Source organism: Giraffa tippelskirchi, chromosome 9 (genome assembly GCF_054371585.1).
Source record: "Giraffa tippelskirchi isolate mGirTip1 chromosome 9, T2T-mGirTip1v1.2.pri, whole genome shotgun sequence".
Classification (NCBI taxonomy): Eukaryota; Metazoa; Chordata; class Mammalia; order Artiodactyla; family Giraffidae; genus Giraffa; species Giraffa tippelskirchi.
Genome location: NC_137283.1, coordinates 93,241,963 through 93,255,015, shown reverse-complemented (window position 1 = coordinate 93,255,015; position 13,053 = coordinate 93,241,963). Strand labels below are relative to the sequence as shown.

The 13,053-nt window shown below is 36.3% G+C and overlaps 1 protein-coding gene across 2 annotated transcripts in view; it reads left to right on the top strand.

Annotated features, from left to right (window-relative positions):
• Nucleotides 1–13,053, top strand: part of LOC145521356 (tRNA (guanine(10)-N(2))-methyltransferase TRMT11) — a 188,398-nt gene that overhangs the window by 2,067 nt on the left and 173,278 nt on the right. For both annotated transcript variants that reach the window (XM_081529854.1, XM_081529853.1), the window contains exons 2-4: nt 2,996–3,113; nt 6,472–6,541; nt 7,343–7,469. In XM_081529854.1, the coding sequence (XP_081385980.1) occupies nt 2,996–3,113; nt 6,472–6,541; nt 7,343–7,469 (315 nt within the window). The remainder of the gene's footprint in view (nt 1–2,995; nt 3,114–6,471; nt 6,542–7,342; nt 7,470–13,053) is intronic.

Genomic DNA, 13,053 nt, shown 5'->3' with positions numbered 1-13,053 from the left:
TATTTGTAGAGTAGTGAAGGGATCCCGAAATGGCAACCCACTCCAGTATTCTTGCCTGGAGAATCCCAGGGACGGCGGAGCCTGGTGGGATGCCGTCTGTGGGGTCGCACAGAGTCGGACACGACTGAAGGAAGCGACTTAGCAGCAGCAGCAGCAGCAGAAGGGATCTCTGCACAGAACTCTAAAGAACACTAACATTGTAAGAGAGGGGCAGGGGATGAAGACCTGGAAAGGGGACAGAGAAACAGAGGGGAAACTAGGAAAGCGAAGAGAATGGAATTTGTTGAGAATATAGGAATTGGCAGCAATATCCACCTTCCCTCATCCTCATATCTGGGTTGGATGACTCTCCAGTATGCATGCAGAGACACCAACTTAGGTTAGAACTGGTTTTGTCCCCAGGGTGATGACTGCTGACCTTCCGGAGAGCAACTGCAGTGCAGTGGTGGGGCAGAGGGAAGATCATTGATAAAAACCTCGAGATTCAACCTAAAACATTGAAGACAGCAAATACAGACAACTTCTGAAGGAAGTTCAGCAGCCTTGGGGAGAAGGGAGAGAGAGTGGTAACTACAGGACGAGGTGGAGTTAAGAGAAAGTTTTATGAAACAGGGAAGTCTTTGGTGTGCTTAAATCCCGATGGGCAGGTGCCAATGGAGAGAGGTTTAAACTGGCTCCAAGTGGTAGAGCTTTGTCCCTGGGAAAGAGGAAACTCAGTCACCCGTCCATTGCTCAGTATTTACATGAGTGCCTTCTGTGTGCCAGACACTGCTGGAGGCATTGGGATACAGCAACAAATAAAATGAGCAAAAATGCCCGTCCTCGTGGCACTTACATTCTACTCACAGGAAATAGACGATAAGCAACATAATAAATAAAATGCAGTTTCTTAGATGGGGAACAACAAAAGAGAAAGGGATGCAGGTTTAAAATTTTAGTAAGGAAAAGAATCCGCCTGACAATGCAGGGGACACAGGTTCGATCCCTGGTCAGGGAACTAAGATCTCACGTGCCCTGGAACAACTGGGCCTGTTCACCACGACTACTGAGCTGGAGCCCGCGCCTGCATGCCGCAATGAAAGATTCCATATAACACAACAGAGATCCTGTGTGCTACAGCTAAGATCTGATGCAGCCAAATAAATAAAAATAAGTTAAAAAAAAAAGGTGGCATTTGAATAAAGCCCTGAAGGAGGAGAAGGAGCAAAGTATACAGTTTATTCTTTATAAAGTACAGGTATGTCATATAGAACATAACAGATACACAGTATATTTGTGATATTAAAATATGTGGTATCATTGGAAATCAGTTTGTCAGTCACCTGAAGCTTAGATGAGCAGTATGGATACTGATCACTTCATGGCAAATAGATAGGGAAACAGTGGAAACAGTGAGGGACTTTATTTTGGGGGGGCTCCAAAATCACTGCAGATGGTGACTGCAGCCATGAAATTAAAAGATGCTTGCTCCTTGGAAGAAAAACTATGACCAACCTAGACAGCATATTAAAAAGCAAAGACATTACTTTGCTGACAAAGTCTGTCTAGTCAAAGCTATGGTTTTTCCAGTAGTCATGTATGGATGTGAGAGTTGGACTATAGAGAAAGTCCAACACTGAAGAATTGAGCGCTGAGCACTAAAGAATTGATGCTTTTGAACAGCGGTGTTGGAGAAGACTCTTGAGAGTCCCTTAGACTGCAAGGAGATCCAACCAGTCCATCCTAAAGGAAATCAGTCCTGAATATTCACTGGAAGGTCTGAGGATAAAGCAGAAACTCCAATACTTTGGTCACCTCTTGCGAAGAACTGACTCATTTGAAAAGACCCTGACACTGGGAAAGATTGAAGGCGGGAGGAAAAGGGGACGACAGAGGATGAGATGGTTGGATGGCATCACCAACTCAATGGACATGAGTTTGAGTAAACTCCAGGAGTTGGTGATGGATAGGGAGGCCTGATGTGCTGCAGTCCATGGGGTCGCAAAGAGTTGGACACGACTGAGTGACTGAACTGAACTGAACTGATGGATACTGATAAGGAAGTTCACAATACTTGTACAGTTGCCTTTCATCATCATTCTTGTTGAAATCAAGATTATTGGGATGGATATGAAGCCCTGTCCCAGTTGAATTTTAGTTCTTAGAATGGAGAACTAATGAGCAACAGTGCATTCTGTCAGTGCTTCTGAGGGAAACTATGATTATTGATACTGATTTTATTTAGTTTTTACTTAATTTTTAAGTATAAGATATTGAATAAGCTTATTTAGGGAATATAGATTTTTCTCTTGGAAGAGCTTGAAACTCAAATATTAACAGGTTGAAAGACTCACTGTTTTGTTTCCTTTTCTTTTTTCCTTGCATTTCTGTGTAGAGTTTATAAAACAGAAAACTGATGCCATACATATCTTAGCACAGTATACTGGAGTTTGTTTTCAACATTTTGAGTCTTTTTTAACATTATAAAGTGGCAAATAAAGAAAAAATGTTTGTAATTTTTGCAAAAAAGTTTTAAAATATACCCCATGTAGATGCTAGGTGATGCTATAATTGAAGAAAATGTGACTTTGGAAAAAAACTAAAGTTAAAAAGAATTTATCAATCTTGCTATGATTCTGTAGTCAAACCTTTAAAAGTACATATTAGGAGGAGAAAAACCTTAGGGTAGAGATGGAGAAATATATAATGAAATTAAAGAAAAAAACTCTGGGATTATAGTAATGAATTTAATAGCTTCATTCATAATTGTTTCCTTGAAATTGACTTTTTATAAGTCTTTTTCTTCTCTGGGATAAATGAGTGTTTCATGAAGGAAGCTAAAGCTTCTCCTTATGGACATAATGCATAATCACAAAATTGCCCAGTGGAGATTAGTTGTAACGTAAGTACCATTTCTATATCAGACTGAGGTTTATGATGTTTAACATATGCCTCAACCGCATTAGGAAATTCTTTTTAAAAATTCACTAACACATGACACATTTTTTTCCTTTAGAATGAAGACCTCGTTTGCTTCAAAGATATCAAGCCAGCAGCACCTCATCATTATCTTGTGGTGCCAAAGAAGCATTTTGAAAACTGCAGATATCTAAAGAAAGATCAGATAGAACTCAGTAAGTGGATGGTGGTGTTCTTCACGGTTATATCATCTTGAACTGGCACCAGTGATGGCAGTGACAACTGGAATAGTTTAGCCAGGTGATAAAGGAGCATTGTGGCTTTTGGCACTTTGGTTATGAAACATTTCCAACACATACAAAATTAAAGAAAATATTTAGTATAATCTTTATGTACTTATGATCCAGCCTCAACATTCATTAGCTCGTGGCCAGGCGCAGTAGTTGTGGCTCACGGGCCTAGCTGCTCTGTGGCACGTGGGATCTTCATGGGTCAAACCTATTTCTCCTGCACTGCAGGCAGACTCTTTACCACTGAGCCATCAGGGAAGCCCCTTGAGTATTTACTATTATTATTATTTTTTTTAAGAGGAAGAATGTGTTTATGCTTGCTTTTCTTTTTCTCATATTTCTTTTCTTCTTAAAAGCTTTTATAACTGTTGCAAATCAAATGTTACTGATTTTGAAGCAGCATAGTAGATGTTTGGGATTTCATTATATACTACTGTTTTTACTGATCTTGTGTATATTTGAATATGTCCATAATAAACCTTTAAAAGTCCTTGCGATTAATTTTTTTTACAGTCTTTAAAGTTGGGAAAATAATAAGTGTATGGGAAAGCTTAGTAACAGTGTCAATCCCTGTGACTATAATTGACATTAATAGAACTTCACCTAACTATAGAATACATATTTTGTTATGAACACATGTTCACCAAGATATATTCTGGACAGTAAGTCTCAATACATTTTCAAATGATCAAAATCTTATATGTTGTCTGATGAAAATGGAATTAAATTAAAGAAATAATAAAATCTAGAATAGTACTGAATATTTTTAAATTAACACACTTTTAAGTAACTTCTAAATAGTTCAAGAAAGACAATATTTTGAATTGATTGGTGATAAAAATATATATCAAAAGTTTCTAAAATATAGCTCAAATGCATAGAGTAAAATTTATAGCTTTAAGTGCTTATGTTAGAAAGGGAGTATAAAACCAATGACCTAAGTTTCCAGTTTAGGACACTAGGAAGAGGCAAGTAAAATCAGATCAAAATAAGTATAAAGAAGGAAATAATAGAGTAGATATCAGTGAAATAGGAACGAGACAATTGGTTTTGCTTCATGTATTCTGGATCTGATTTTAAGTGAATGCATAACTTGATTGTCATGTCTTAATGATCTATTTTTTATCATTATAAAATGTTCCTTTTTATCTCTGGAAATACTTCTTGTGTCTATTTTGTATGATATTACTTTAGATACTCCAACTTTCTTATTACTTACTGTTTGCTTGGATATCTTTTTCTATCCTTGTGTTGTTGTTGTTTAGTCATTAAGTTGTATCCAACTCTTTTGAGACCCCATGGACTGTAGCCTGCCAGGCTTCTCTGTCCATGGGATTTCCCGGGCAAGAATACTGGAGTGGGTTGCCATTTATCTTCTCCTTGGAAGAGCTTTCCGACCCAGGGATCAAAGCTGTGTCCCTTGCATTAGCAGGCGGATTCTTTACCACTGAGCCGCCAGGGAAGCCCCTTCTATCCTTTACTTACAATAAATTGAATATGTATATTTAAAGAGGTGAAGATAGCAATATAATTGCATCTGGCTTTTTAAAAAAGCATGAAATGTGAAAATCTCTGTCTTTTAATTGGAGATTTAGTTCAGAAACATTTACTATAACTGTTGGCACAGTTGGATTTAGGTCCACCACCTTGCCATTTGTTTTCTGTTTATCCGACTTGTTTTTTGTTGCCCTGTTTCTTCTTTCCCTCCTTCTTGTGGTTGATCAAGTATACTTTTAGTATTTCACTTTATCTCTTGCCATTTTAGCTATTTTTCTTTGTATTTTTTTTAAAGTAGTTGCTATAGAGAAATTAAACTACACATCCTGCAATTATAACAGCCTACTTAGAGTTAACATTCTCAAAATGTGAGAAACTTTGCAACACTTTGTTGTGTTATTGTTGTCATTTATATTTCATCTATATACTTTATAATGCCATGTTACTGTTAAAATGATCAAATAGTCATATGTCCTTTAAAGAAACTAAAAGAGAAAAGTCTTGTTTATTTATTCAAATGTTTGGCATCTTGGGGGTATTTTTTTTTTCTCAAATTATACTTTCAAGAATGGTTTTATGTTGAAAGCAAAAGCAAGTTGAATAATCACACAGGTCTCCATATTGAACCAGAAACTAGGCAACATTCTTCTGAATATTTTCAATGTAATTTGTCATCCAGTTAAAATCTCTGGACTAGATTTATGGTGCTGAAAGTCCTTCTCTATCTTGTTATACGGACTGTAGCATGCTTCTACCACCTCTCTCTTATTTTAAAAGTTTTTCATTGAAGTATAGTTGATTTTCAATATTGTGTTAGTTTCAGGTATACAGCATAGCGATTCATTTATACATGTATGTATATATATTCTTTTTCAAATTCTTTTTCCTTACAGATTATAACAAAATACTGAGTATAGTTTCCTGTGTTACACAGTAGGTCCCTGTTGGTTATCTGTTTTACATATAGTAGTGTATGTATGTTAATCCCAGCAACCTAATTTAACCTTACCCCACCCCCTCGAATCTTGGGAGTCTTTTGAAAGAAAACAAGATACAGTCTGGCTTGAGCTTTGTTTTTGACTGAGTGGTACTGACCTTGTCATGGAAGCCTTCCCACTCAAGCCTGACTTAAGAGAAGCAAACTGATAGCAATGATTTTATAAGCCTCATTGTAACAATGTCCTCTGCAGATTCTCTCACTTCTTCCCTTTTTAAATGCTTGATTACACCATTCAGAAACAGAAGAGATCTAAAGTTTGGCATTGTGCTCTCAAGATACCAGGTTGCCAAAAATGTTTTAATGGGCAAGCATATCCCATCTGAAGACTGTGAAACACTGAGACTAAGGTGCTAAGGCAGATGAGAGTTTGGAAGCCAAAACAAACATTTAGTCACAGCTGGGCTAGTATAAAGGGGTGTCATATTCTTAATTTGAGTTCAAAGACAAGTTCAAAGTTTTCTTGTCTTCTTAACTCAATTTTTGATACTTGGTTTCCTTATGATTAGAATTAGACCACAGTAGGATCAGATGTCCTAAATAGTCGCTTGATAATATCCCTCAAGAGCTGTTTAGAGTCAGCTCACGTGTGATAGTTTCTGACAGGTTGAACCTTCATTTCAGTTGTTGATCAGCAGACTTCTCAGTAACTTAGAGCTGTTGAAGAAGTCTTTAAATGTGTATCCATTTGATATGACTTTTTACTAGGACCTAAAAGTTCGGGTTAATAACTAGGTAATGAACTTAATGTTTCCTATAGCATAATGTAGTTTCTTTCCTGTTTTACAGTTGAGAACATGGTAACTGTTGGAAAAGCCATTCTTGAAAGGAATAATTTCACTGACTTTGAAAATACAAGGTATGTATACTTCCAGATAGAAACCAATACATACAGTTGGTTTTTCTCAAATGTTACTTCCTCGGGAGAATGAAAGTAGAGACGCAGAGTTCATGGTTTAAATGCAGTTTTCCTGAAAGTGAGCATATTGTTCATTGGTAAATTTAATAAACAAAACTTCTTTTCACATCTCAACATCTTCTAATCATCACCACTTACAGTTTGGCCAGACAAGTATATTCAAGCAGTGGGCAGGTAAAATTAGTTACTTAGTCTTATTTGTTCCGTATGTGCATTCCTATAAAATTGTGTATAAATTGAATTTCCTTAGGGGAAAAAATCCAACTTACTTTTAGTATTCAAGAAACTTGACGTGATGTCAGAGTTTTTTTAGTGATGATAAGGAAATGACCACATTATTTAGGAGAAAGCTTGCCATCTGCTGGTCATGTCTTAGAACTAAGGACCCCCTGCCTCTGCTCAGTGTCCAGTGACTCAGCATCTTTTAGGAGAATTAAAGATAATATGATAAGAACTGAAGTAAGACATAATGCCAGCTCAGAATTCATAAGAGTTATACAGTGCCATAATATTCTGTGAAAGCTTTTCTTGATGAAGAGTTTATCTTACTGTGAACTTCAACATGAGAAAGAACTGTGTGAATACTCTGAAGTTCATGTAGAAAAACAGTGGAAGAGTTGTTTGAGTGGTCATCTGTCTACCTTAGGTAACCTGTTTTGGGTATCTTTAATATTTACGTGTTTTAACCTGTAAACTCCTGTAGAACTAATCTGTCAGTTATCTCGTACTTCTCTGTTTCAGAATGGGTTTCCATGTGTCCCCGTTCTGCTCCATTTCCCACTTGCACCTTCATGTTCTGGCACCAGTTGATCAGCTGAGCTTCATGTCAAGACTGGTTTACAGAGTGAATTCCTATTGGTTTATCACAGTGAGTGTTATTGTTACGCAAGCAGCATACAAAAATATTTGTCCTTTTGGTTGTAGTTTTTCTTTTCTTGGCAACAGTAGACACTTAAACCTCTTACAGATTTGGTCCTTTGTTTTAACATACTATTTGCACATATCCAAAATAATCTTTTTAATTTGGGGGGCTTTCCAGGTCATCAGACCTGTAGAAAGAGACACCGTGGTGAGGTCTCTGAATTGTAAGCAGAGGATATGATATAAAAGTTCGTGGCATTAATAGTCCTGAATTCTGGCTCCGTTAGTTATTCAAATGACCACGTTACTTAAACTTCTTAAGGCCCAAGTTTTTTGTCTACTTCCGACTTACGGGTAATAGTGCCTGCCTCTAGGGTTCAGAAGAGGATTGATGATTTAATTAACATGGTGCAGTGGTAAGGGGTCCGCCTGTCAATGCAGGAGGTGCAGGAGCCACAGGTTCAATCCCTGGGTCAGGAAGATCCCGTGGAGAAGGAAATGGCAACCCGCTCCAGTATTCTCGCCTGGAAAATTTGGTTGACAGAGGAGCTAGGTGGGCTGTAGTCCATGGGGTTGCAAAGAGTTGGACACGACTGAGCGACTAAGCACACACACACACAAACACACACATGTGCACAGAGTGCTTAAAACTGTACCTTGCAGACAGTAAGGGCTCAGGAAATGCAGCCTCTATCATCATTAGCCTCTTTGTAGAAACAGAGGCAAGTAGCATCAGCTACTAAACCTGAAGTTGAAGCTGTGAGTCTAAAAAATTGCAGAATTCTGCTTTGCTAGAGCAAAAGTAGAATAGAATTCTACTGATTATAAGCTTGTAACCTGACAATCAAGCTTTGTTATTAAATGACTCTGTCTTTCCAGGGCCACTTGACTAGTAATTTACCAGTTTCTTATATGTCCATGATGATAAGGTGACCTGTAGCTGCTATATCTGAAAAACCATCAAATTACAAATTAAGTAATTACCATTAGTTAATATATATTATTATTATAGTTATATTACAGAAGAAATGAAAAAGCATTTGATTTTTAGAAACTTCACATTTCAGACTTATTATCTCTTTCTTCAACTTGTCCAGATTATTTTATTTAACTAAAAATATATTTAAGATGTACCTGTGTGCATGCTAAGTTGCTTAAGTCATGTATGACTCTGTGTGACCCCATGGACTGTAACCTGCCAGGCTCCTCTGTCCATGGAATTTTCCAGGCAGGAATACTGGAGTGGATTGCCATGCCCTCTTCCAGGGGATCTTCCTGACCTAGGAACTGAACCCCTGTTGTTACATCTCCTGCATTGGCAGATGGGTTCTTTACCACTAGTGCCACCTGGGAAGCCAAGATGTATGTGTACTTCAGATTAAAAAATGGGACATTTTGTAGGAAGCTGGTGTGGTCTCTTTAAAAGATTGGTATGATAAAAAAGAGGTTTTTTTTAAATCTGTATTTCTAATTTTCTATACTATCTATGTTTTATAATAAATAATAATTTAAATACATTTTTATAACTTCTAAACTGTATTCCTTACAAGATTTTTTAGTTGGGAAAAAAATGAATGAACAAAGTTATGATATCTGTTAATGGTTCATCCTAGGAATCTGAACTCTTCTTAAATATAGATATTAAGTATGTATTATGAGACTTCGATAAAATCTAAAGATATTAACATTTATTCTGAAATCTTATATAATATTCCAGATATATAAGATGATTGAGAAAAGTATCTGAAATAATATAACTAGAAGACCTTAGTTTTTATTTCTTTTTTAAATAGATTTTTTTTAAAGAATTTTAGGTTTGAAATTGAAAGTTCAGAGTTCCCATATATCCTGTGTCCCCACACACTCACAATCTCTCCCACTATCAACATCCTACACCACAGTGATAAATTTATTGTAATCCGTGAAACTACATTGATACATCATTATCACTCAGAGTCCATAGTTTTCATTAGGGTTCATTCTTTGTGTAGTATATACTGTGGCTTTGGACAAATGTATCATGACATGTATCCAACACTGTAGTACCATGCAGAGTAGTTTAAGTACCCTAAAAGTCCTCTGTGCTCTGATCATTTGTTTCTCCCTGCCCCTAAAGTCTCCAGTTTTGCCTTTTCCAGAATATCATATAGTTAGAATCATATTGTATGTAGCCTTTTCAGTTCTTTCACTTAGTGAAATGCATTTCAAGTTCTTCCATATATAGTTTACTTCTCGATTTTTAAAAAATAATTTTTATTGAGCTTTGGCTGTGCTGGGTCTTGGTTGCTGCACAGACTTTTCTCTAGTCGTGGCAAGTGGGAGCCCCTCTCTTTGCTCATTGCGGTGGCTTCTCTTTGTGGAGCACAGGCTCTGGGGTGCACGGGCTTCAGTGGTTGTGGCACATGGGCTCGGGAATTGCAGCTCCCAGGCTCTGGAGAGCAGGCTCAATGGCTGTGGTACCCAGGCTCAGCTGCTCCCCAGCCTGTGGGATCCTCCCTGGCCAGGGATTGAACCCTTGTCCCCTGCATCTGCAGGCGGATTCTTTTACTGCTGAGCCACCAGGGAAGCCCCCCTAGTTTACTTTATAAAACTTTAGTGTTATATTTATTTTTCTTTTTGAAACTTTCTGACAAATAGGCAATGTGGATAAAAATCTGCCTATTTATACACAAAATATTAAATAAACACCTTTACTATAGTTTAAAACCAATTGAGAGTTTTTTGTAAGATTTTTAGGAAAAGAATATGTAGTATCCAGCTCTTCTGTGTGGCTTATTATAATAGGAGTGCCAGTAAAATTATTTCATATAGGCTATGATAATTAGAATAAAGATATGTTATTTTTTAAATTACAGGCCGATTATTTGATTGAAAAACTAAGAACATGAAAATGTCAACAGTGGAAGATTTCCTAATCTTGGCTCAACATAGGTTAATATTTTGGTCTCTTTGAAGCCTAATTGCAATTGTAAGGTTCACTGGGTTTTATGAGAAGCTATTACTGGGTAGCCTTAAATTGTTTATTCATGTTTGTTTCCTGAAATGTGTGATATAATCATATAAATTCTTTGTCATTGACTTTGTTTTAATGGTTCCCTGTCTAAGGTATAAGATACTATAGATAAAATCCCATTAAAAAAAATTCTGTTAATCAAGAAGGGCTCTGTATTTTTTTAAGAAATTCAAATATTTATTTCTAAGTAAGTAGTCAGTTATAATAGTTATTTATTTATGAAGAATAAACTGGTATCAAAGTACTTTGTTGGAACCTTTGTTATATGAAGGAGAGAAAGAAATTACTTATTGATTGTTCTGTAATTTTACACATAAAATTTCAAAATAAAGAGTACCATACTACACAGTGATCTCTGATCTTGATGGAAAGAATTGTATATGTGTCACTTTTTACTCAGACTTCAGATGCTGGTTTTCACTTCCTGAAACCTAGCATCTTTGTAATAAATTGATACTGAAAGCTATATAGCATATATAATTTTTCTCTAACAGCGAATTTGCTACAACAAATCAATTTGGCTATCCAAGAGAATTCATTGTAATGGAATTTTGCCTGTAAGAATATAAATGGGGAAGAAACATGAAGTGGTTTTATTAAAATATTAAAAACTGGAGGAAACTGCTGCTTGATAGCTTGTTTACTATACCAAGGGAAAATTAAGAGTCAGAAGTGGTTAGACCTGTCTTTTATCATGAACAAGCCCTGACTTGAAAGTAGAGATGGATAGACTTGGATGAGAAAATTGACTTTAATAATACATTAATATCATTGATAAATCATTTCATGAGACATATTTCTTTAGGAATTGTGTTTTGGTGCTAATCTACACTAATAGTAGTGGATATGAATGAAAAATAAGCACTGAAAGCTAATCTTACGTTATGCCAGTGTATAATTGTACCATGTACATGAATATAAATGAACATAAGGATTAAGTATTGATCTTAGAAATAATCCGAGAAGACTAGTTTTTTTTCCTTCCTTTTTGGGGGGCATTATATTAAACATAGTTTTAAGTAATGAAATATTTATTACAATTACAATGTTTAGTTACAACCTCTAGAATCAATATTGTCTAGTTCATTTATTCATTCAACAAACATTTGCTGAGCATTTAACTTGTACCAGGCACTGCCAGGATCAGGAAATATAGAAGCGAGAAAGGACCATCTGCCTTTAATTGCTAATACAAGGATCAGACAAAACCAGTGAGTACAAGTTTGTGTGTTAAGTATCAAAATGTCCACAGCAGAGTTTGTGGAGAGGGAAACACTGGAGACAGGTGGCAGTAGAACTAAGTATTCATGACTCAGTGTTAGGCAGGTAGGTAGTGGAAGTTAAGGCCGAGGGATCAACGTGTACTTTCCTTGGGTTTTGCCTCCATTATTATTTACTTTACAATTGAATATCCAGATTCCATTGTATTCACTGGAGGTGGAGAGAGGGATTATGGGCTCTCAAAATCATATTCACAAGTTTTTCAGCACTACTGTATTAAGTAGCTTGCTGAGCACCTACGCAGATTCGCAGTTACATGTTCCTATAAATCAGTTCCGCTGTGAGCAGCTTCTTCAGGAAAGGAGTTTTCAACATGTGCAACGTGTTCTGCTTTGTGACCTTGTAGTGACATAATGGACAGTATTATGATAATAACATGTAAGGTATTTAAGGAATTCTCAGAATTCTCAGATGCCATATGGGCTTCTTAAAAAAGGTTGATTAGCCATTTGATTTAATTTATATGGGATTATACCTTCTCATAGTAAGCTTTTCTCCTTTTCTGGAGAACCCTTGGAGCCTTAAATTTTTAGTGGCACTTCTCCTGTCAAGATTAACAATCAAATTATGACAATTGAAATTCACTCAGCTTTTGTGGTAGTTTAATTATTATGTTTATTTCAGTATATAGTTTAATTATTAGTTTATTTATTTAATTATTAATATTTGGTAACTCTAGCTACTAAAGTTATAACATTAGCTCAGTACAAATGCTAATTCATAACCTGTCCTAAGAATGTTTAAAATAGTATCAAGAGCATTATTTATGCATGTTGTGATACTATTTTTGGTAACTGAAGATGGTAAAATTATTAATAATGAACTATTTCAAACTGTGTTTACTTAGCTAAATTTTTTCTAAATAAATACGGAAAAATACTGTGTGAAAGTTTGTCTCTTTGTACTTTAAAAAAAATTTTGTTTTTAAAAGACTTTACTTTTTTAGAGTAGTTTGAGGTTGATGGTGGAATTGGGAGAAAGGTACGTAGATTTCTTATACTTCCCGCTCCCACACATGCAAGGCCTCTCCCATTATCAAGATTCCCCACCAGAGGGGTGCATTTGTTATTGATACAACTGATTAGCTTTCATTGACACAGCAAAATCACACCAAAGTTCATCTGTGCAGTTCAGTCGCTCAGTCATGTCCGACTCTTTTCGACCCCATGGACTGCAGCACGCCAGGCCTCCCTGTCCGTCACCAACTCCTGGAGTTTACTCAAACTTATGTCCATTGAGTTGGTGATGCCATCCAACCATCTCATCCTCTGTTGTCCCCTTCTCCTCCCGCCTTCAG